Raw genomic sequence first — 23,441 nt, forward strand, 5'->3', positions numbered from 1 at the left:
TTGCTGTGCAAATTATTCTCGGCTTTATATGAAAGGGGTATTCCATCTCCTTAAGTGATGGCATATTGCTAGAATGCATTATCACTTGATCGTCAGTGGGTTTCTGAGGAAAAAGGGGGTGCTGAGTTGATTGGACACTGTTCCCCCTGCACCATGGGGTCTTCAACGTGTGTATGACAACTGCGGCACATCTCCATTCATCTGAATGGGGCGTACTACATGCATAGTTGGATGGATAAGAATAATGAATCAGCACTACATCCCCTTGGATGTTAGGATCACTAATCGTCAGGTCATGGCATTTCCTAACGACTTTGGGATGGAAAAAGTATTCTTGATGCATTCATTTGAGCATGCCTTGGGGTACTAGTCTACGCACCTCTTCTGGACAGTGAAGGATGTAAAGATTGGGAATGAATGGGAATGGAGTGCTACAAAGGTTTCCATGAACCCCAACCTTTTGGCTTCTGTTTTGTGTCATTTTGCAAAAAGGATCTGGTAAATTCGTATTTGCTTGCTAATAGACAAGACTGTAATTTATTGCTGTGCATGATCCAAATTAATAGTGAGAGAGAGAGCTTGGTCATGCTTTCCAATGTTAGAAAGGTTCTATGTTTGCTCTGGATAATTTTACTTTTTATAGGCAGTGCAATTGGGGACTAGTTTCTTTTGTTCAGAGGCATGTTTACTGGTGGTTGTAATAAGCAGAGGTTATTGGTACCCAGGGACGTTCTGGTACAAGAAGCTGGCAGCTCCTGTGAGATGTGCCATATCATGACGCAGTGCGTAATGTCTGTATGCACTCCATGTATTATATCTACCCCGTCAGGCTGAAAGTTTTGCAGAAACTGATTGTGCTTGGACTTATCTTTGCTTGAGCGCATGAAACTGCAATTAAAAAGCTGGCCAAATTGTCAAGGGAATCACAAATGAATAAATAGAGCTTGCTCGAGACGTAAAAAGTCACTTCCTCATGGTCTGCTTGTGTGGTATGGAGAGCGGTCTTCTCTTTAATAAAAAAAAAAAAAACTTTGGCTTCAATATGCAGGACTTATCTTCCCATTAGTCATAAAGGGCCATTGAACTCACCGCTTCATATAATTCTTCATTGACTTCCATAAAATGTGCCTGCTTCTTATGATAACTCATATTCTGCATGTTGTATTATGTTTTTCAAGTGCCTGCATTTCCTGCTCTGCTTTACCATGTTCTCACTGTAATGGTTCATGGGGAGAATCTCTGTAAAACGACATCTAGAGGAGCAAGGCTGAATGCTTTTTCTTGATTTTGTGTGGCATCCAAAAGGAAAAAGTTGGACTATGGCTCAGTATGAGCACGGAAGTGCCCCGGAGATTCTTAGTGGTTGTATAGAACTATAAAATAGTAGCGTGCCTGTTTTTTTGTGATTGGGGAGAGAGTTTGAAACCCCCCTTTCTTTGATGCATTAGGAATTCTGCATCTATTCTTTCTGTCTTTATAGCTTACGAAAGCTGCAGACACAGGGAGAAGAAAAAGTATACTTTCAATGCAAGAACTTTGCCACTAAAATGTGTGTCTGGGTAGGACATTGTGAGTAAAGGGGTTTAATACGGATGACCTCCGCATGATGGTCCAACTTCCGGAACTCTCGCTGATCATCTCTAGAGGCAGCGGGAGCACCATGGCCTCTTCCTAGGTCTGTGACTTTGGCTCCATGGCTGAGGCACCACTCAGTCTCATTTTAAGTGCTACACCAAGCACAACTACTATACAATGAATCATGCTGTGCTTGGTGAGCTGCAAGGAGGCTGAAGCCTCTTCAAACAGCAGATTGATAGGGTGTCAGGAGTTGGACCCCCACTGATCAGAATTGGTGATGACCTGTCCTGAGGATAGTTCATCAGTATCAAACACTTGGACACCCCCATTAAAGGGAGTCTGTCAGCAGATTTACCCCTTTTTAACAGTTGCCATTATGCTGTAGCCGCAAAACAGACGATTAACACGGTACCTTTATACGCTTTGGTGGACTTTTAAATCTGCTAAAAACGAACTTTGATGAGGGCTCGCAAGTGCCCAGGGCGGAGTCCACCGTGTTGGAGCCCAGGCAGCTCTGCCTCTTCGGCTCTTATCCCCGCCCAGCCTCCTCCTCTGCTCGCCTATCTGTTGTCTCTCCCCCTCAGCGAGATCCCGCGCCGATGCGATAACTTCCTTGGCCGGGGCATGCGCACTGCAATGCCCATTGCTGACACGGCATCGCAGTAGCTTATGCGCATGCCCCGACCAAGGAAGTCATCGCGTCGGCGCGGGATCTCGCTGAGGGGGAGAGACAACAGATAGGCGAGCAGAGGAGGAGGCTGGGCGGGGATAAGAGCCGAAGAGGCAGAGCTGCCTGGGCTCCAACACGGTGGACTCCGCCCTGGGCACTTGCGAGCCCTCATCAAAGTTCGTTTTTGGCAGATTTAAAAGTCCACCAAAGCGTATAAAGGTACTGTGTTAATCATCTGTTTTGCGGCTACAGCATAATGGCAACTGTTAAAAAGGGGTAAATCTGCTGACAGACTCCCTTTAAATGAAATGATATATGAATTTTCATGTTTCCATTTTTTACCTATAACACCACGGTTGCCAGGTTTGGCAGCTTTGTATCAGATTTAGGTTTGCTCATGTATGTGTGGCACTGCATTGCTCTGCAGTCATACTCCATGTCAGTTTTGTTGGGTGTTTGAGAAAATTTTTGTACAGGTTTCAGGGCTTCCAGTGCTGGCCAGTGAGTCATTTGTCATGTTACTTGTGCAGAACATAAATTGTAAAACATTTTGATACGGAAAATGACAGCGTTTCATTTATCCTCTTATGTTTCCTCCAGGGTAGGTCCGTCATGGGCATGGTCTGGAATAGCCCCTTTATGATACTTCTTATGCTAGTTCCTGGGATGAAATACTTGCTTTCATTTTTCTATATTCCTTTGATTTGTGTGACGTTTGTAGAATATGTTGAAATTATTTCTAGGCAATTTTGTATTCTTCTCCACCTCAAAGACTTGGTAACAGTCCTGCAGAGTTGCTAATGATCCCGTCACAAGTAAGCTAGAGTGGACATGTGGAGCCTAGCTGAAATATGAAGGCCAGGAGCTCTCTGGGGTGAATTTAGCACAAGTGACAGCTCCTACAATTTATTTGCACTTTCATGAGCTATTTACTGTAGGGTAAAAAGTCCAGGCCGGCATTTAGACAAACTATAGTGGTAGGCTGTTATCGACACTTGTTTCCAGCCATACCTTGATTTATTTTGTGCAGTGTGAGTTTGCCAGAAATTGCATTAGGGCCAAAACTCTGCCCTGCTCGCTTCCTACGGGCTCTTCTAAGACACCCTCATAAATTTAGGTAATTGTTAAACTTTATATGCATTTTATAATTGTCCCCCCACATATCCAATATCAGAACTACAGTGAGGAGTGCCAAATAAGCAGGATAATAGCCAAATTACCGGAAAAAGAAATGGTACCATGGCAGATGGGCGTCACCCAAGACGCTGTACTAGTGGCAGCTCTTCCACTGCTCCTAGAGGCTGTTGAATACCATAAACTGAATACTTAGGCTTCTTACAATTAATATAAATCAGATCTAGAAGATCTGTCTGCGGGCAGTGTAGGATGGAGTGGGCGATGCAGAGCTGTTTACGTACTGCGTGGTGTCGGAGAATGCCTGTGCTTCCTGCTTCACCCACCTCCTACCCGGTGATTGACATCGCTCCCTGCTCACACTCATACAGGAAAGGCTGTCTCTGTGTGTGGGCCTGTGAGCAGGATTCAATACTGAGGTTTCTTATTGAAACTTGTGCGGATAATGCGGGGGAATGAAATTATCAAAATAATGGCATATACTGGTGGTCACAGCGGCCCTGCTCCGACCGGGTGTCAGTTGTTTACATCTGCCGGTAATTGCCATTGTTCTCCGTTCCTCCAGGGTTTCACCTGGCACTGATTGTTCACCATTGTTCCAGGAGTATCGTGACACCATTTGATGTCATCCTTACACGGTGTCATTGTCTTCAATTTATAACCTAATTAGCAGGAGCGCACTTTGTATTCATGCAGTAAATAAAGCAGAACCTCTCATTACCAGCATGTCGAGCTGTTGTGAAGGATAAAGGCTGGCCCCTGTGTGATAACAGCATCTTTATGCTGCAAAGTCAAGATTGTTTTTGAACTTTTTTTTCTATTCGTCTTGTTAGGCATGTGTCCCTGATAAATGTGGAATAATTTGAGATGCGGTCTAGTAGACTGTCCCCATAGATTGCAGAAGCAGGACTGTTTGAAATGATTTTCATTATTCATGCTACCCTTGCACTTGTGTTTTTCCACCACCTCCCTGCCATCCCATGCTTTACAACGCACTATAGGGCCCTATATCACTGGTCATCCTGTTGTCCCTGGTTCATGTATTAACGGGACCTGTCACCATTTCTTACATCTCTGTTCTAGTAAATATTTGTATCCCTATAACAGTTCTGCACACATCCTTTCCAAGCACTCTGTTCCATTTTTTTGTTTTTTGTTATTCCTCTGAGAAAATGATTTGTACATTGCCAACTGGGTGGTCACTATTTAGTTTGCCAAAGGGGTAGGCCTACACATTTTTGACCCTGGTAGCTTTCAGCTGGAAATATATTCATAACTTTGTGGTATGAATAATAGAGGAATGGAACAAAGAGTTGCAGAGAGAAAGCTGCATAATTGTTCTATTATGGAAAATACAGTTTACAAAAACAAGCATGGCTTAGGTCAGATAGGGGGTTTGCATGATAACTTGTAAAATAATAATGTTATTGTATTCTGTGACCAAAAATCAGTATGAAATAATGTGTGAACCCAGCTTATAAGGGTTGGCTGCTTTTTCCCTTAATTTCCTAAATGTGCTGCACTCACTATTTTACTGTCTCCAGATCCCGAACATGGCCCATGAGCATCATGTGACAGGATGTAATAGTCAGCGGCCTCCTGAATAACACTGCACACAGCAAAGGAAGCTAGTATGTGTACAGTGCCATGCACATTGGGCAGTGGCTGCTGCTGATGGGCGCGTTTGGTCACATTCGCCTCAGTGGATGTGTTGGGACTGGAGCTCTGTGCAGTTGTATAGAAGACTGTACTTGGGAAATCTGTCTCCAATGACCTCCCTTTCTCAAACTGTTTGCATAGACGCATAGTTGTGGTTCACCTGACTAAGAGCCCATTTTTCTTTTGTTGAGGCGGGACTGCATTCCTTAGGTATGACACTTTTCCTCAAATGCAAATTTGGTCCTTTTGTGCAACGAGATAGTCACCATTGCTCTTGTTGCACCCAAGCTCCAACTGTTTCTGTGGCCAGCCCCTCCCTTGCTTTGATAGGGCCAGATAGTGGCAAAACAGCCAGGGAGAGGCTGACCACAGATATTAGTGTAGCATTGATGCAACAAGAGCAAAGGTTACGCCCTCATTGCACCAAACGCCTAATTTGCATATTAAAAAGCATAATAACCATGCAACCGAGCCTGGATTAACAAAAGAAAAACAGTGTTTTAATCAGGTGAACCTCAGCTAGTGACGGATGCCCTTTATCAAGAGGTCAGCCTTTACAAATGAAGACCTATATGCAAATGAGCCTCTAGGAGCAACGGGGGTGTTGCCATTACACCTAGAGTCTCTGATCTCTCTGAAACTGCTGCACGACCTGCACTTTGACAGAGCCAGGCAGCGTAAATGTCGTCATGCCTGGTCCTGTCAGAGTACAGAGGGCGTAGCAGTTGCAGAGAGAGCAGAGACTCTAAATGTAACGGCAACAACCCCATTGCTCCTACAAAATCCCACTAAAATGTTTTCTCAGCAATGTGAGCACATAGGAATGCGGGACCAACACAGATGTCTTCAGCTGCCGTGTAACAGGTCAGCCAGTTTCACGGGTACAAATCTGACAGATGCCCTTTAAAAATTGTCACACAGTAAGAGTTTTGGTCTCGGAAAACAGGTATTTTCCTCCTAGCATGTGCTGCTGGGCTGATTTACAGCCAGGTGAGGTAAAATACCGGACTGGATTTTAAGTGCCGGTCCGGATTTTGGCAGCACCTGGCTGTCCTTAAATAGGCAGCTGGGCTCAAAGCCATGTCTCTGTGTTGAGATCTGGGAGCCTTGTGTCTGGGTGAAGGCTTGCTACCTGTTTGGCATGAAAACTGGTTGGTGCTGCTATCAGCAAGGACTCTTTGAGGCAGAATTGCTGCATGTAAACCCCAGCAAAAACAACCCATTAAAACATATTTTATTAATTCTTATTAAAATTGATACCCCAAAAATAATAAAGGTGACGGTCAGTGATGTCACATTCAGATATAATTCATATACTTCAGATAATGGGGATGAGTATCAGGTGGAGAGTAGTGAATTCTTTCCCTAGAAGACCCTATCCTATTCCTCATCCCATAGATGGCCCCTAATTCTATACTGCGTCCGCTAATCCTGTCTACCAGAGCGAGTCCCCACAGAATTGGTAGCCAGGCTATTTCCCTCTGACCATCAATAAACAAGCGGGTCACAGGCCCCCCACTCTTCTCCCAGCACACTCCTTATTAACAGAGGCACTTCATGTACAAATGGTGCTGTGTGGATGTGCCTTAGGTCATCTCTGGAGCTGGAGTCTCTAATGGAAAAACAATCCACATTTGCTCCTTCGCTGATTAATTTTGCTTGCTGGTACATTCATTTTTCATAATACACAATAAGACAAATTAAAAGCTAGTGTGTGCGTGGGGATGTATCATCTGAAGGTCGCCCTCCCCCTGCCCTGAATCCTGGCGATTTACTGCACCTAGGGGCCATATTTCTAGCGCAGCCACAATTTATTTTATGAAGTCATTTATTTTATTTATTTTTTCAGCTTTGGCAAGACACAAAAGTTGCATATTTCAGGGAGTTGTCAGGAAAAGTGCCCTGTTTCAAGGTTTTACGAGAGGATTATTTACTGAAGCAGCAGAATTCACAGCTAATGTCAGGCAGAAGTGTTGAGGACAGAACAAGCATGGTTCATCACGGCAGCTCCTTGTCCCGCTCCTGGCCAACGAGAAGATGAACGGACTTGCCGCAGATCAGCCTAACCTGGCACCTGCTCTTCTTCCTGTCACATTGACATGTGTCCATTCATTATGTCCCATGTATATAGCAATAGTTTTATCATTTTCTATGGACCACAAGGTAAACCTTTTGTATGGAAATTCACCACTATACTGTTAATAATCTCTGCTGGTGAGTTCATTATTGGATGTGCTCATGTTTCTTATAACATGAGCATACTTAGAAGTCTTCTATCTTCCCTTGTTTGGTAATTTGCAGATGAGTCTTGTGATTGTGGAATTTTGGCAAAGGTGATTTGTGGAAAACTGCATGTGGTCAATGCTTACATATTGTGCTCCCAGAGCATAGTCAGCCACAGAGCCCCCACTAGCTTCTCATGGTGGACTAGCTACCTTCCCCTCCTGTAGCTTGCTTCACCATGTGAGCAGACTTGGAAACACCTGGGACACATTTAAAGGGGTTGGCCACTTTCTGGTGACCAATGTGTATGTAACCTGACTATATGCTAGTGCTGGGCGACTGGCAAAAAATATGAATAATGAAAAATGCATAAAAATTGAAAAAATGAGCGCAAATCCAGACAAAACTGACTGAACTTGCAAATTTGTGCGAGTTTCACTGAACGCATCCTGACACAATCCGTATAGTTCACGTGAAAGAGGCCTTAGGATTTTAAAATGTTTTTAAAGACAAAGTGATTACCGAATTAATTCACTTAAGTCTCATGTAATTCTGCCTACACAGAGGCAATACATTTTTGATGCTGTACGTGGAAACAGCATTAAAAGCAAAGTGGATCTCCGATCTGAAGCTCGGTTCGCTCACCACTACAAACATCTTTGGTTCAGTCCTCTAAATCATTTGCCCTCAGGAGACCATGCTGTCGAGCAGTCACTGCTGCCTTCAAACAATCATTCTGTATGGGGGATGAGGGATAGCATTAGCGATCACTCCTCCCCATACTGTGGAGGAGATGGCTGCATGTAAATGTAGCAGTCTCCTTAAGTGAAGAGCAAGCGCTTGCTGGGAAGGAAAGCTTCCTTCCTGACAATCGTCTGCTAAATTGTGCAGTGTAAAGGGGCCTACAGGCAGATATGTAAATGATTACACACATGGTCTTCCACAAGAGGGCATAAAAGTGCTTCCCCAACTGCCCTATAAAAAGGCCCTCAGAGGCCACTTTTGGATAGTGTACCTCTTGGTGAGAGATTGACTGCTACACATGCCTCTCCAACACACTCAGACATTTTACCCAGTTGGCAGACTGAGAGATGGCGCATAGTTGTACTGAGAGAAACTGGATGATTGTTTATATAAATTACAATGTTGTCATCAATGAAAAATCTGGACTGCTACAGACTGGAAACATACGGTCTTATTGACAAATCCAGGTTCTGTTTGGGGTCCAGTGACTGTCTGGGTCAAGTATGGAGACTTCATGGTGAGAGGTTCAATCCTTCCTTTGCTGTAGAGCGACATACTGCCCAAACTGCTGGTGTGATCTGGGTCGCCATTGCATATGACGCCATTCACCCCTAGTAGTGATACAAAGGACACTAACGGCTCATCGATATGTGCAGGGCATCCTGTGGCCACATGTTGCATCTTGTGACAGGGCTTCCAACTGCCATTTTAAGCAGGATAATTCTTTCCCCTACACAGGAAGCATTTTTTGCGGACAACAATAGGCAGTTCTGTTAGAAAAATGCATCATGCACGCAGCCGGTATCCTAAATTTGCGGATCCACGGTTTGAGGACTGCAATATACATACGGTTATGTGCATGAGGCCTTATGCTTACCTAGACACAGCAAGGATTTCCCAAGAATGTCTCCTCCAGATTTCAACACTTCCTTGTCCTGCCCGGTAACCAGATTTATCGCCAACTGAGCATGTATGGTGCCTGCTAGGACGCCAGCTTCAGCAGCCTATGAGTGTGCAGGATATACAGGCCTGGCTGTAACAATGGCTGCAAATGTGCTCACGATGCCATACATGACCCAAATGCCTTCATGTTTAGCCGTATCTCACCTTGTATCCAGGCTAGAGGTGGTCCAACAGAGCACTAGAGCCTCCTTTCACTTTTATAGTTTTCACCAATAAACTTATCATTTTGCTTTAATATTGTAATCATTTACATTTATCATTACATTCACGCTTGGGGTACTTTCACACTTGCGTTATTGGAGTCCGGCAGGCAGTTCCATTGCCAGGAACTGCCTGCCGGATCCGGAAATCTGTATGCAAACGGACAACATTTGTTTCCGGATGCGGATCAGTCTAAAAAATGCATTGAAACACTGCACCCGTCTCTCCGGTGTAAACCGGAAAAACAGATCCGGTATTTATTTATTTTTTCACATTTTTAAATGCTTTTCCAGAACACTTGGTACCGGATCCAGCATTGATACATTTCAATGGAATTTTGGCCGGTGAAAATACGGTAGCATGCTGCGGTATTTTCTCCGGCCAAATACCGTAAGAGTGACTGAACTGAAGACATTCTGATGCATCCTGAACGCAATGCTTTCCATTCAGAATGCATTAGGATAAAATTGAAGCGGTATTGAGCCCCTGTGACAGAACTCAATACTGGAAAACTTTAACGCTAGTGAGAAAGTCCCCTTATTCGATCCAACAATAATTGTTTTGAATAGAGGCTTAAGGTTTTTTTGTTTCTTTAAAATGTACAATTATAGAGTACTCTGGGTGGAGCACTGATCGATCTTTGCTGTAGCGGAATCACACTTCTGAAATGTCACAGCTAGGAAATATTATTTTCTCCTATTGACAAATCTTAAAAGCAGTGGTTTCCCTCTTTGCATGTTACAATGATTAGTGATGTGCTATAGACTTAGTACCACTGTTTCTACAAAGGTTAAACATATTACTACAATGTAAGACATCATCAGATGCTAGTGTGTTTCTGAAATCCAGCAGATTTACTAGGTCCAGGGAGTGGAAAGGGTTACCCCACCTGTTAGGGGCGGTGATGAGAAGAAAAAGCTTCTCAGCCGAGAGGCTTTCTGGATGTTCGAACTGGGAACATGTTTTCCAACCGGCCTCAATAGAAGATATGGTTTAATTTCGCACAGGTGTGATGGGGGTTTATAAAGAGGTGGGGAGATGGGTACTATTGTAATAAGTAAGGATTATGTAAAGGATCAATAATTTTAGAAGCTGGACTTTACTTTTCCTTTCCAAGTTGATTCATCTGCGTCCGGGATGTGTCCGTGCTTCGAGGTTTATACACGCAGGTGAGCGCTGCTCTGTTTTAAATTGGGTACTGAGAGCTGTTTACAGGGTGGTCTTGTTAGAAAACGCAGAGATGTAAGTGTATAAATGAGGAGTTTTAATGAACCTTTTTGTAGAAAACTAGATCAATCTGCTCTATAACATGCTTCTTGTAGGTTGCACTGCATTTTGTGGTGACTCTTTTCAGTTTCACTACGGCACAGTGGCAGGGTACCCATTGAAATCAATGCCCATGTACTGCATGGACTTGACGTTTCCTGTAGAACTATCCTTGTTCTCCATTCTGACTGATAGCAGTGAACTAAAATTCCACATGAGGGAATTTGACAGTGTTATCTAATGGCTGGAGTGCACTAATTGTTTTATTTTTTTTTGTAGCTGCACTCCACAAGGTAGCATGCAACGTGTTTTTTCGGACTGCGGCTCCATAGTGAATATCAATAGGTAGCTGTGCAGGTGATCACCCGGTACATAGAAGCACTGCCCCATGCGATCACATGCTGGTGGATGGCTGTGAGACCTCTTACACAGACAGTCCTTTGTTTAAAGGGGTTGGCCACTTTCTGGTTACAGATGACCAGTGTATTTTTAAGATGTTATGACACTTACAAATATAGCCTTTGCTGAAATTTTGCACCGTTTTTTTTATTTTATTATTTCATAAGGTTTTCCCCCATGTTTGCAATTGCAAAGTCTTTTGTGCTGTATACGCATAGGTCTTGTCCATAATATGGCCACTGATGGAGACAAATCACCTCCTTTTATAATACACTGCACCTGCCATCTGCACTGTTGGGAGCTTAGTGCAGGTGTGTGTGTTGCCCTCCATCAGCAGCCATCTTATGGACAGCACAGAAGACTTGCCTAGCAAGGGGGCATGGCTTATGAAATATAGAGAACCGCACAGAATATCAACAAAGCCTATATTAGGAATTGTGATACATAGACATTGGTCACAAGTGGCCAACCCCTTTAATTCCTTCTATACTACAATAAATGCAGATTGTGTTGGTGACAGAGGAAAGGGGCAGATTGATGGGTTTATGCCCTGCCCAGTACCTAACTGGGTCCCGAAGCTGTTAGTGTTAATACCCATTAGTTATGTCCTCGGTGTAGACATCAGGCATTATATTGCCGTAAAAAGAAATCCTTTATTGGGACTACTATCTTAAACCTAGTTTGTCAATATATAAAATATCAGTGCAACAGTATAATAAAACCTGCAGAAGCTATCTTTGTAGATGGAAATTTCAACCTAGAAAAGCTTGCCATAAAGTTGAGCCCATATTTCTAGCAAGACTCATCCAGGTTAATAGACCTCATATATCATTATTTGTTTTTCCCAAAGGCTCTGCTTTACAGAAGCAAATGGGGAGCTCCTGTATCTCTCTTGGTCTTCATCTTAGTAGAATATATTTCCTATGCTTATTTTTCTTACGAATTAAAACCACATACTGGAACACATTATCTGATTATTTTCTGAATTTCACTTTCATAATTCTTCTGTACATGATTATGGGGTGGTCATCTTTCCTGAACTCATTGGTTTCTATGTGAGAGCGTTCTAGAGCTCAGTGTATAAGCATTTTTAGTTTTCATTAAAGGGAACCTGTCATGTGGATATTTGATTATAATCTAACTAATTATATACAATCAGTAACTACTAAAAAGTCCCTTAGATGTATTCACTTACTGGTGTGACAGATGGTTACCTCATAATATACACACAAAGATGCCGCATGCCGCATGCTAATGAGCTGATTCGAGTCCGGTGTGAGGTCATCGAGTCCAGCGTATATTTAATTCAGAGCTATAGCCACACCCCTGCCTAGCTGCGGCTGGTTCATATGGAAACAAACTTTCATTCAGCAGCAGGTGGGCAGGGAGAGTCAGGAGCTCATGAATATTCATGACTCATCATTATCAGCTGGAGCTTTTCAATAGCAAGATGTTGGCAGATTGACTGGGTCAATTAAAGAAAGTGACCCAGCATTTTGCTAAGCGAATCAGTCACTTATTTATGTTGTCCTTAGTTAGGACACCATAAAACTGGTGACAGGTTCCCTTTAAGTTCCGTGGCAACTGTATAAATTCCTATGCACAGAACTCCCCATGGCAATGGTTATCTGAGCAATATGGTTTTCAGAAACAGTGCCATGCTTCTGAAGAACCTGTTCCACTTTTTGCAGCAGTCTGGTAAATTGGGTGAGGCAGAATGACATCTTCCTTGGGGCCCATTCACACGACCGTATGGCTTTGCGGATCACCGGCCATGTGTGTTCTGCAATTTGCATACCGCACATGGCCACAACCATAATAGAAAATGCCTATTCTTGTCCGTGATTGCGGATAAGAATAGGACATGTTCTATCTTTTCTGCGGAGCTGCTGTACGGAATAACGGATGCAGACGGCACACAGTGTGCTGTCCGCATCTTTTGAGGGCCCATAGAAATGAATGGATCCGCAGACCTTCCGCAAAATTGCGGAACGTCTACGGATCTGTACATATGGTCATGTGAATGGGCCCTAACTAACATCTTTCTTGACTTAATAAAAGAGAATCGTATGTTGGCATACAGCTCATTGCGGGGTGCCATACTAATTTTTGCAATGAGATGTCTGTACACCCCTGTCTGTGACTTATGCAAAGGTCAGCTATTGTGAATGATGGCTCTTGTGTTATTTTTAGGTATTACCTTTCATTGTATTCATGCCTTTGATGGTAATAAGATGACTGAAAGGAAGGGATCTCTACAGATTTAAAGAGGACCTTTCACTAGAATAAAACATCTAAACTAACTATACAGGCATGGAGAGCGGCACCCAGGGATCTCCCTGCACTTACTGTTATCCCCGGGCGCCGCTCCGTTCTCCCGTTATTGCCTCCAGTATCTTCATATGTTAGGCTCCACCCAGGGGAACCTGCCGGCGTCTCATTCTCCCATGCTGTAGCGCTGGCCAATCGCAGCGCTCCGCTCATAGCCTGAGATGGTTTTTTTTCTTCTCTCAGGCTATGAGCTGAGCGCTGCGATTGGCCAGCGCTACAGCATGGGAGAATGAGAGGCTCCACCCAGTTGACCCTGCCGGTGTAACATGTGAAGATACCGGAGGCTATACCGGGAGAACGGAGCGGCGCCCAGGTATAACAGTAAGTGCAGGGAGATCCCTGGGCGCCGCTCTACATGTCTGTATAGTTTAGATGTTTTATTCTAGTGAAAGGTCCTCTTTAAGGCTCAGTGATCAGCGTGAAAACTTTAAGATTTTTTATTTATATTTTTTTATTGTAGAAAGTGACATGGCTATATTTTAAAAATTGACACATTGAAAGGACTGAGGAAATTAATTGATTGTAGCTTAATGCATGGAAAATAAAGATGCAGGCCAAAACATTAAAAATCTGTCCTCTCCATCTCTTGATTTATGACTAGTATGGTATGGTTCATTTTGTCCTGGCAAGTGTCTCCATGAGACGTTTGTGTTCTTTGCAAAGTAATAAATTGTGATGGTCTTATTTGGGGTCAGTGTGACACAAAAAGCCTATTCAAAGTTCACGAACATTAAACCAATTCCCTATGCAAATGTCTTTTCACCTTGTGAGGTTTATGGACTTTGGGATGTCTTGGTGTGTGCTATTTAGCATGTCATCCTGTGGCCTCTTCCTGCGCTCCTTGGGCTATGGCCTTTGGTTACAGGATAGATTGATTACTTTACTGTATCTGTGACAAGGGCAATAGCTCCTGCTAGGTCATGTTTGGTTTGAGCATCTGAATCTGACTGTATCGATCATCCTCGCTTTCTGGAACACAGCTGTCATTGGTAGGCAGCAATTTGTGTGTGTTTTTTTTTTTTTTTTTCCCAGGCCAGTAGGATAAAGTAAGCTCAATAAAGTAGAAGATGGGATTGACCTGTACTTTGGAGCGATTTAAAGGAGGTCATCTACGGTATAATACGTGCACTGTAGTTGGGGATTTCATGCACCCCTACTGGCCATGTGCCTTTACTGAGACTCATTGGGTGGGTTCACATAGAGCACTAATGGCTGACTGCTTTCATTGTTGGTCTATTCACACTTTGTGGTCAGCTTGCTTTTTTTTTTCATTCACTAGAAGAAAAAAGTATGCTGAGCAGCTGTAACATGCATCTCAACAGTTAACTACAGGATAACTAATTGCATCTTGTTTTTTCCAGGTGGAGGTGGAAGTGGAAGCAATGGACAAGGCTGGTAACTTTATTGGGTGGCTTCATGTGGATGGTGTCAACCTGTCAGTTGCTCTTGTGGAACATGCCCTTTCCAAGGTCCATTTCACTGCAGAGCGCAGCAACTACTACAAGACTCTAGTGTCTGCAGAAGAAACAGCCAAGCAAAAGAAAGAAAAGGTAGGCACAGGTTTCCTCTGAGCGTTTTTTTTTTTTTTTTTTTTTTCAATTTTCTGATACAGATTCAAATCCCCTTTATAGACTTGGATCTAAAAGATAACATACTGTCTACTTATAGCTGCTAGAAGGAGCTTACTGCATATGCTGTTCATACGTCGTCTTATTTCCTAATTCAATATGCAGTATGCTCCTAAACTTCCTCTAGTGGTGGCTGCATGTAACAGCAGGTGCTCTGAGATCTGTCTCTATATAGGCGTTTTAGAGCTCCATCCTTTATAAATGTTAGGCTACTTTCACAACTGCGTTCAGGTGTCCGCTCGTGAGTTCCGTTTGAAGGGGCTCACAAGCGGCCCTGAACGCAGCCGTCTGGCCCTAATGCATTCTCAGTGGAGGCGGATCCACTGAGAATGCATCCGCCTGCCAGCGCTCGGCCTCCGCTCCGCTCAGTGAGCGGACACCTGAACGCTGCAAGCAGCGTTCGGGTGTCCGCCTGGCCGTGCGGAGGCGAGCGGATCCGTCCAGACTTATAATGGAAGTCAATGGGGACGGATCCGCTTGAAGATGACACCATATGGCTCAATCTTCAAGCGGATCCGTCCCCCATTGACTTTCAATGTAAAGTCTGAACGGATCCGCTCGGGCTACTTTCACACTTAGAAAATTTTTCTAAGTTATAATGCAGACGGATCCGTTCTGAACGGAGCCACCGTCTGCATTAATATGAGCGGATCCGTTCAGAACGGATCCGCCCGAACGCTAGTGTGAAAGTAGCCTTAATCGAGTTGGCAAAGAGTTTTGTGCCCTAAATATTACATGGTAAATGATAGCCAAGTCTTTTTATTTTTTCTTCCCCTTTTTGAAATTGAAATCTTTATCTAGACTGCATCATATACGAATAAATATATTCTTTAATAAAATAAATGTTGCTTTGTATTGCCCAATATGTACCGATGACGGTGAATACGAAGATTGTACTATTTATTGCTAGTGACTAGAAAGGTGAACGGTGGTAGATGTCCTAATCGGACAGAACAGGCTTGGTAAAGTAGACTAATATTGACGACCATTATCTGGCCAGGACAGCTTGCACCATAGGACTTTGTAGCCACAGACTAGCTACAAACAGCAGCTTCCGCTTTCAGTGGGAATCTGCACTGCTGTTCAAATGACTGTAAATTTGTTTCCACGCAGACTTGAAGTCTTTGTCAAGAAGGCACATGTACCATCTTGTCCAGGGGCTGACTGGCAACTTTTGGCCCAGGGGGCAAGTAACACCCAGAGGCCCACTGAGCGCCCCCCCCCCCCCCCCCCCCACACACACACACACTTTCGTCAGCCATGTAAATTAGAACACAGTAAAACAAAATAAACTAGGCATGCTCCGATATATCGGCCGCCGAAACACATCAGCCGAAAATTGCATTTTTGGTATAATGCCGAAAGTGTCATTTTCTGGCTGATACAATGTTGCATCCGTGTATTCTCTCCTCCCCGCTGGGCGCTGCTCTGTGTCCCCCCCATGACACTTGATGACTTTTGCAGGAGAAACTGTATATTGTGTGGCACAGTGTAGGCTATATGTGTATAACATAAACATATTTCATTTGAAAACTTAGTTACTTGACCCTTGGGGATCTCGGACGCCACTTCCACACTTTGGCCGGGGGCTCGGCGGAGCAGATGTTGTGTTTTATCCTAATGAGAAAGATTTCATAATAAGGATTTGGAGAAGGGGCAGAGGGATAGCAGAGCAGGGAGAGGCTGGTGCTGCTACTAGGGGGTCATACCATAGGGGAGTAATAAAGCCCACCATAATGCCCCACCCCCCCAGTAGAAATAATTCTCCTTATAATAGACAGTGCACAAAATACCCCCTTGTAATATCCCCAGTTGAGCTAATGTCCCCATAGTGCCCCCTATAATGTGCCAGTAGCCAGATAGGGCCCCCCTATAATGTGCCAGTAGCCAGATAGGGCCCCCTATAATGTGCCAGTAGCCATAGGCCCCCCCACTATAATGTGCCAGTAGCCATAGGCCCCCCCCACTATAATGTGCCAGTAGCCAGATAGGGCCCCCCTATAATGTGCCAGTAGCCAGATAGGGCCCCCTATAATGTGAAAGTAGCCATAGGCCCCCCCACTATAATGTGCCAGTAGTCATATAGGGCCCCCCTATAATGTGCCAGTAGCCATAGGCCCCCCACTAATGTGCCAGTAGCCAGATAGGGCCACCCCACGAATGTGCCAGGAGTAGCCAGATAGGGGGCCCCCCTATAATGTGCCAGGAGTAGCCAGATAGGGGGCCCCCCTATAATGTGCCAGGAGTAGCCAGATAGTGCCCCCCTGCCCCCCACATAAAGTGCCAGCCCAGTAGCCAGATAGGGGGCCCCCCTATAATGTGCCAGGAGTAGCCAGATAGTGCCCCCCTGCCCCCCACCCCCCTCATAAACTGCCAGCCCAGTAGCCAGATAGGGGGCCCCCCTATAATGTGCCAGGAGTAGCCAGATACTGCCCCCCACCGCCCTCATAAACTGCCAGCCCAGTAGCCAGATAGGGGGCCCCCCTATAATGTGCCAGGAGTAGCCAGATACTGCCCCCCACCCCCCTCATAAAGTGCCAGCCCAGTAGCCAGATAGGGACAGAAATAAAGAAAAAATAAATAAATAGTCAGTCAGACTTATACTTACCTCCCTGCTTCTCTGGAATACTCCGGTCCCGCCTCCAGCCAGCACAGATGTAATTACTTTACGGCCGCGCAGCGGCTCAGTCAGGCCGTCGGACCGGCGCAGGCGGCGCGATTATGTCATCGCGCCGCTGACGTCATCGCGCCGCCTGCGCCTGTCCGGCGGCCTCTCTGATAGGCTGCCGGCAACACGCCTCCCCTGCTCCCAGTCTCCCTGGATTAAAGTTGTACATTATTCCGGCCCGGCCGGCCGGCCGGGACAGCAAGCTAGAGAGGCCCGGGGGGCAATTGCCCCCCTGCCCCCCGGCCCAGTCCGCCCCTGATCTTGTCGTGGTTTCCACATGGCAACCATGGTGGGTGTCCTCGTGTGGAGCATTAAAACTACACAGCTGCAGCAGAAATCCAGTGTTCAGCCTTGGGTTCTGGAGCCAATACATATTTAGAATTCTCCATTGTGTATTTTGCCGTATGAACATACTATAACAATCACATGCTGACAAAGACATCAGTATGGCGCCATATAATAATATCTGTAACCCAATACTTTTTCCAACCATAGGGCAGGGCTATCCAAGCCGTCCTGCAAGTAATCGGTGGACACGCACAGCTACAGATTTTTTGGACAGAATCTTTGTGCTAACCACTAAGGCTACTTTCACACTGGCATTTCTGGGTCCGCTTGTGAGATTCGTTTCAGGGCTCTCACAAGCGGCCCAAAACGGATCAGTTTAGCCCCAATGCATTCTGAATGGAAAAGGATCCGCTTAGAATGCATCAGTTTGCCTCCGATCAGCCTCCATTCCGCTCTGGAGGCGGACACCAAAACGCTGCTTGCCGCGTTTTGATGTCCGCCTGACAATGCCGATCTGTCCTGACTTACAATGTAAGTCAATGGGGACGGATCCGTTGTCACTGGCACAATATGGTGCCATTGAAAACTAATCTGCCTCCCATTAACTTTCAGTGCAAGTCAAAACGAATCAGTTTGCATTATCATGAACAAAAACCAAACAAACGCAGGTGTGAAAGTGGCCTAAGCCTGTTTGACATTATCCTTTATCCCTGATGTTAGTGGAGAGGCAGCGATAAACTCACTTTTTATTGCAGTGAGTCAGATTTCAGAAAACAAGAGGGTCCTCATTTTGATTCTTAACTTATTCTTTACTGTTGAGTAGTCATATGTATTTTAACCTTCAAGGGGTTTGTCTGGTTTCCTATTTGGATGACCTATCCTCAGGATAAGTTATCAATATCAGATTGGCAGGAGTGCGACTTCCGTTTGAAGAGACTGCATACGAGATCTGTGTTCTCTTCTCTATTTACCTGCTCGCCCCTGAAATTGCTGCAGCGAGCAGTGTCATTAAAATAACTACAACTGCTCTTTCCCATTCAAGTGAATGGGATGGAGGGGCTTTAATTTCACTGCTCTGCCACTGTAATATTGATGGCAAGCAGGTAAACAATGAAGAGAATGCTGCACTCGCAGCAGAGCTTCGTACTGTTAAAACAGCTGATTGGTGGGGGTGTCAGGAGTCGGACCCCACCAATCTGATATTGATAACCTATCCTGAAGATCAATCCACAATATAGGAAACAGATGACCCCTTTAAAAGGAGGTTGAACAACTATTACCAATGTGATCTTACTGACCTGTTTTGATATGATTAAAGTTAATTACATTGCAAAGCTTTAAAGAATAAAAATCGTCCGTAGATTAGGAGAAAACTTTATCATAAATGGGATTACTGTGTGACTGCATTTTTTAAATGGTTGTGAAGTTGATCAGTCGTGCAGTGTGCACTTGTGGTTTCTCATTTTCTTGGAGGTGACAGGAAATCTGTAGTATGATTCTAATCTCCGGCAAGCTGTTCCTGTGCTTCTGTAAATCCCATTTCATACAAACGCCTGCTTAGCATTGTAAACCTGGTTAAAAAGGCTAAACTCTGCATTTGGGAGTCTCAACAGATGTTGATCTCTTTGACACACAAAAGTTTGAATCAAAGATCTGATGAAGATTTACGTCCATTAAACCAGGCTAAGGTTGGATTATCTGGAAAAGCCGTGTCACTAAAACAAACTGCACTCTTGTGAATGATAAGAGGTTATTAAATGGTAGCTATACATAGAAGAGAAACTTTGGTTTCTAGATCTCTCAACATAAACATGTACGCTCACAATGGCTCGCATACGGAGTATACAGATGTATCCCCCTTTCCTTACCTTCACTTGAATTTATGAACGTAGATTTTTCCTAAAATCAGTTCAATGCAGTTTTTCAGCATGCTAAAAAAAAACTCTTGACAGGCTACAATTCACAGCACAGCCACTGAGTGGCCACGTAGACACATATTGGATAGAGATCTTGTGACACTATCTCAATATTCTATTTTCTTGAAAAGCTGTTAATCTTTTAACCCCTTCTACCCGGTCCAGTTTTCGCCCTTCTGCCCAGACCATTTTTTGCAAATCTGACATGTCACTTTATGTGGTAATACCTTTCGAACACTTTTATTTATCCAAGCCATTCTGCGATTTTCTCGTGACACATTGTACTTCATAATAGTCATAAATTTGAGTCCATATATTTCACCTTTATTTATGAAAAAATTACAAATGTACTAAAAATTTCAAAAAATTTGCAATTTTCACAATTTCAATTTCTCTGCTTATAAAACAGAAAGTTATACCTCATAAAATATTTATTACTTAACATTCCCCATTTGTCTACTTTATGTTGGCATCATTTTGTAAATGTCATTTTATGTTAGGACGTTAGAAGGCTTAGAGTTTTAGACGCAATTCTTATAATTTTTAAGAAAATTTCCAAAACTCATTTTTTTAAGGACTAGTTCAAGTCTGAAGTCACATAGTGGAAACCCCCTATAAATGACCCCATTGTAGAAACTACACCCCTCAAGTTACTCAAAACTCATTTTACAAATTTTGTTAACTCTTTAGGTGTTCCACAAGAATTAATGGAAAATTGAGATGAAATTTCACTTTTTCAGCAGATTTTCCATTTTAATCCATTTTTCTATTTAACACATCGAACAAAACTCAATATTTATTACCCTGATTCTGTGGTTTACAGAAACACCCCACATGTGGTGTTAAACTGCTGTAAGGGCACAAGGCAGATTTTGCTGGACTGGTTTTTAGATGCCATGTCCCATTTGAAGCCCACCTGATGCACCCTTACAGTACAAACTCCCAAAAAGTGACCTCATTTTGGAAACTAGGGGATAAGGTGCCAGTTATATTAATACTATTTTGGGGTACATATGATTAAATGTATAACTGTGTGCAGCCATATTTTATTTACAGCAGGGAACTATGCAGCCTTTCTTCAAGTGCATGATTTTGTGTGTGTTCCTCATGGACTGACCACTTCCATCTCTAAAGATGGTATCCAAAAGTTGAAGTGGAGCATAACTCCAAATATAGGCTTTGCATCAAGAATTTATTTTAGGGTTATTTAACACTTCTTAATTAGATCAGTGCGACTCCGCTGGAGGTTAACAGCCCATTGGTTGCAGTCGATGGCAGCATTTTGGCATTTGGTTTACATTTCATCAGGCTGCTGGTAGAGCTGGAGAATAAGAGCAGCAGTTGTGCAACTGTAGTAGTATTTAAACAAAACAAAAAAATGAATTCGGAAAGAAAAAATATTTTTCTTTTTTCAGATTATTTTACTGAAATCACAGCAACAAAAAATATATGGCTGCAATCATGTGGCACATTTGTGGGCAAAATTCACATGGTAATTTTGCTGCAGAAATGCTCTGGGTATGAAATCTGCAACGGAAATTGACCACTCCACAGATCAAGTTATGTGTAGATTGCCAATGTTTTCTGTAGCGTATGGATGAGTTTTTAAAATCTTACTCACTTTATGATTGGGGGGTGTTTCTTGCTATATCCACAGGATATATCTGATAGTTGCAGGTCCCACTTCTGGGCCTGCTCCTGTCTCTAGGATGGAGAGACGGCGTTGCTTTGGGACTTGTGAAAGTAGCCGAGCGTGCTCTGATCCAAATAAATGGAGGGAAGAAACTAGATAAACAACGGCGCCCAAATAGAAAAAGATTGTTAGCTGCGGTGTCCACCACACTAGTAACAGGATCACAACACAACATGCTGCAGTTTGTCCAGTTCTTATACTGTTAAAAGCTCTGATTACTGGTGTCCTGGAGTGATCAGCGTGCCTCTTCTCCGTATTGTGTAGCCCTCATTTATGATCCAAGCCTCATGTATTATTCTGCCTGTAATTTCCAGTTTTAAACAGCACAAATCAGCATTTTTCTTTCCACTGTTCCGCCTGAAAGCAAAATGTCAAGTTTAGGAGTTCTGTTCTGCTGAAACACACAAACGTCTTTGTCTTTGTTGTACCCTGCTGTTTACCAGTTGGGGATTATAACGTTCACGTATATCTGCTGTCAGGCCTCCTGTATACCACCATCGTTGTTATTAATCAACCAAAAATAATCATTAAATGGCAAAATCAGGGATTTGGTGCTGCCAGATGCAGAGTGTGCACTCCTCAGTGGGTCGTGCGTCTACATATGCACATTGTTTTTGTTGGGGTCAGTAAAGAAATCTAAGCTTGAGGGATCCCAGATTATTTAAAACGCATCTTGATAGCTTGAAGTCCTCTCTTTAGGAGTGTTAAAGGGGTCGACCACTTTCTGGCTACTGTTGACCAATGTGTATGTAAGACAAAATAGCACTTACCAATATAGCCTTTTATATTCTAGGTTGTTTTGTTATATTTCCCTATGTTGGGTAGATCTTCCGTGCTGGCTGCATAAAGTTTTTGTCCATAAGATGGCTGCTGATTGAGGGTCATGTGACCAGACACATGACTCGGCCTAATCCATATACACTGCACCTACTCTCAACTCCCAACAGTGCAGATGGCAGTGCAGTCTGTTTGAACGTGGGAGACGTCACATGGAGGTGACTTGTCTGATCACATGAACCTCCATCAGCAGCCATTTTATCGAAAAGACATCTGTGTGCACAGCACAAAAGACTTGTGAAAGTGGCCAGACGCTTTCAGGCATACTTTCAAATAACTTTAAAGAGTAAGCTGCCATCTGTGTATACCTCAGTGATGGCACTATATCTGACCATATATGACTTGTATTTAGCATGTTTTGGGCAGTAATTCTCCTTTGCAAACTGCATTTCTAATGCTCAGTTGTTTCTGAGCTGGTGGGAAGAGACTAGCTGTAATGTCTGCCCGTAGACTCCACATACAGGCAGCAGATTCTGCTCCCTGTCTCTTACACACATTCATTTAAAATCCCCATAATAGGACCTTATAAAGAAGTACTGAGTTGTATAGTTGTGAATAAAGCACTTTGGGAGAGCTATAACATTTGCTATTAGTTGCGGAGTCTGCTGAATCAGTCCTCTCTCCTGCCAGCTTTATTGTTTAAGCGCTTCCTCCCTGCTCCTCGCTCCTCTCCATAAACTATGGGATGATGTAGTGTGGTCCTTCAGTGAGTAGGCAGCTAGTCTTTGTATCACAGGACAGGCTTCTCATATATTTAATAAAATAGTTTAGAAAAGGGAGGGAGGAAAAAACAAATTACTCTAAAATAAGTATATTTTTTTCCTATGATAGCATATTACAAAGTATCTTATATTTACTTTTTCTATTCATTTATGCAAAGTTGTCTGAAATTAGCGACCATTTAAAGAATTTCATATAATTTAGTGATTAAGGAAGAAAGTCGGCAAAGGGTTTGTCCAATGGCTAACAAATGAAATGTAAAAGTTTGAGCCTGAATTATTATAATTGTTTTATTATCCCCCTGTAGAAGTGACCGGATCAGAGCTGTGCTTCCTGCAGCGCCATGAAGTCTTGTCTGATGTTCGCATACTTTAGGTTGCTCTCCTGCGGGCCTCTCTCCCTTAGACAGGGCATGGTTTGTGACATAGCTGGCTAAATTTCATGGCTGTTGCTTAACATGTTCTGTATCGCTCACCCCCATTGCTACAGATGGGTATAGCTATTATGCTCCTTGCCTCCATCT

General features: G+C 43.5%; 1 protein-coding gene across 2 annotated transcripts in view; it reads left to right on the forward strand.

The window, feature by feature from the left end:
- SND1 (staphylococcal nuclease and tudor domain containing 1) overlaps positions 1-23,441 on the forward strand; it is a 602,204-nt gene that overhangs the window by 485,875 nt on the left and 92,888 nt on the right. For both annotated transcript variants that reach the window (XM_044279946.1, XM_044279947.1), the window contains exon 17: positions 14,530-14,718. In XM_044279946.1, the coding sequence (XP_044135881.1) occupies positions 14,530-14,718 (189 nt within the window). The remainder of the gene's footprint in view (positions 1-14,529; positions 14,719-23,441) is intronic.

This window comes from Bufo gargarizans, chromosome 2 (genome assembly GCF_014858855.1).
Source record: "Bufo gargarizans isolate SCDJY-AF-19 chromosome 2, ASM1485885v1, whole genome shotgun sequence".
NCBI classification, from domain to species: Eukaryota; Metazoa; Chordata; class Amphibia; order Anura; family Bufonidae; genus Bufo; species Bufo gargarizans.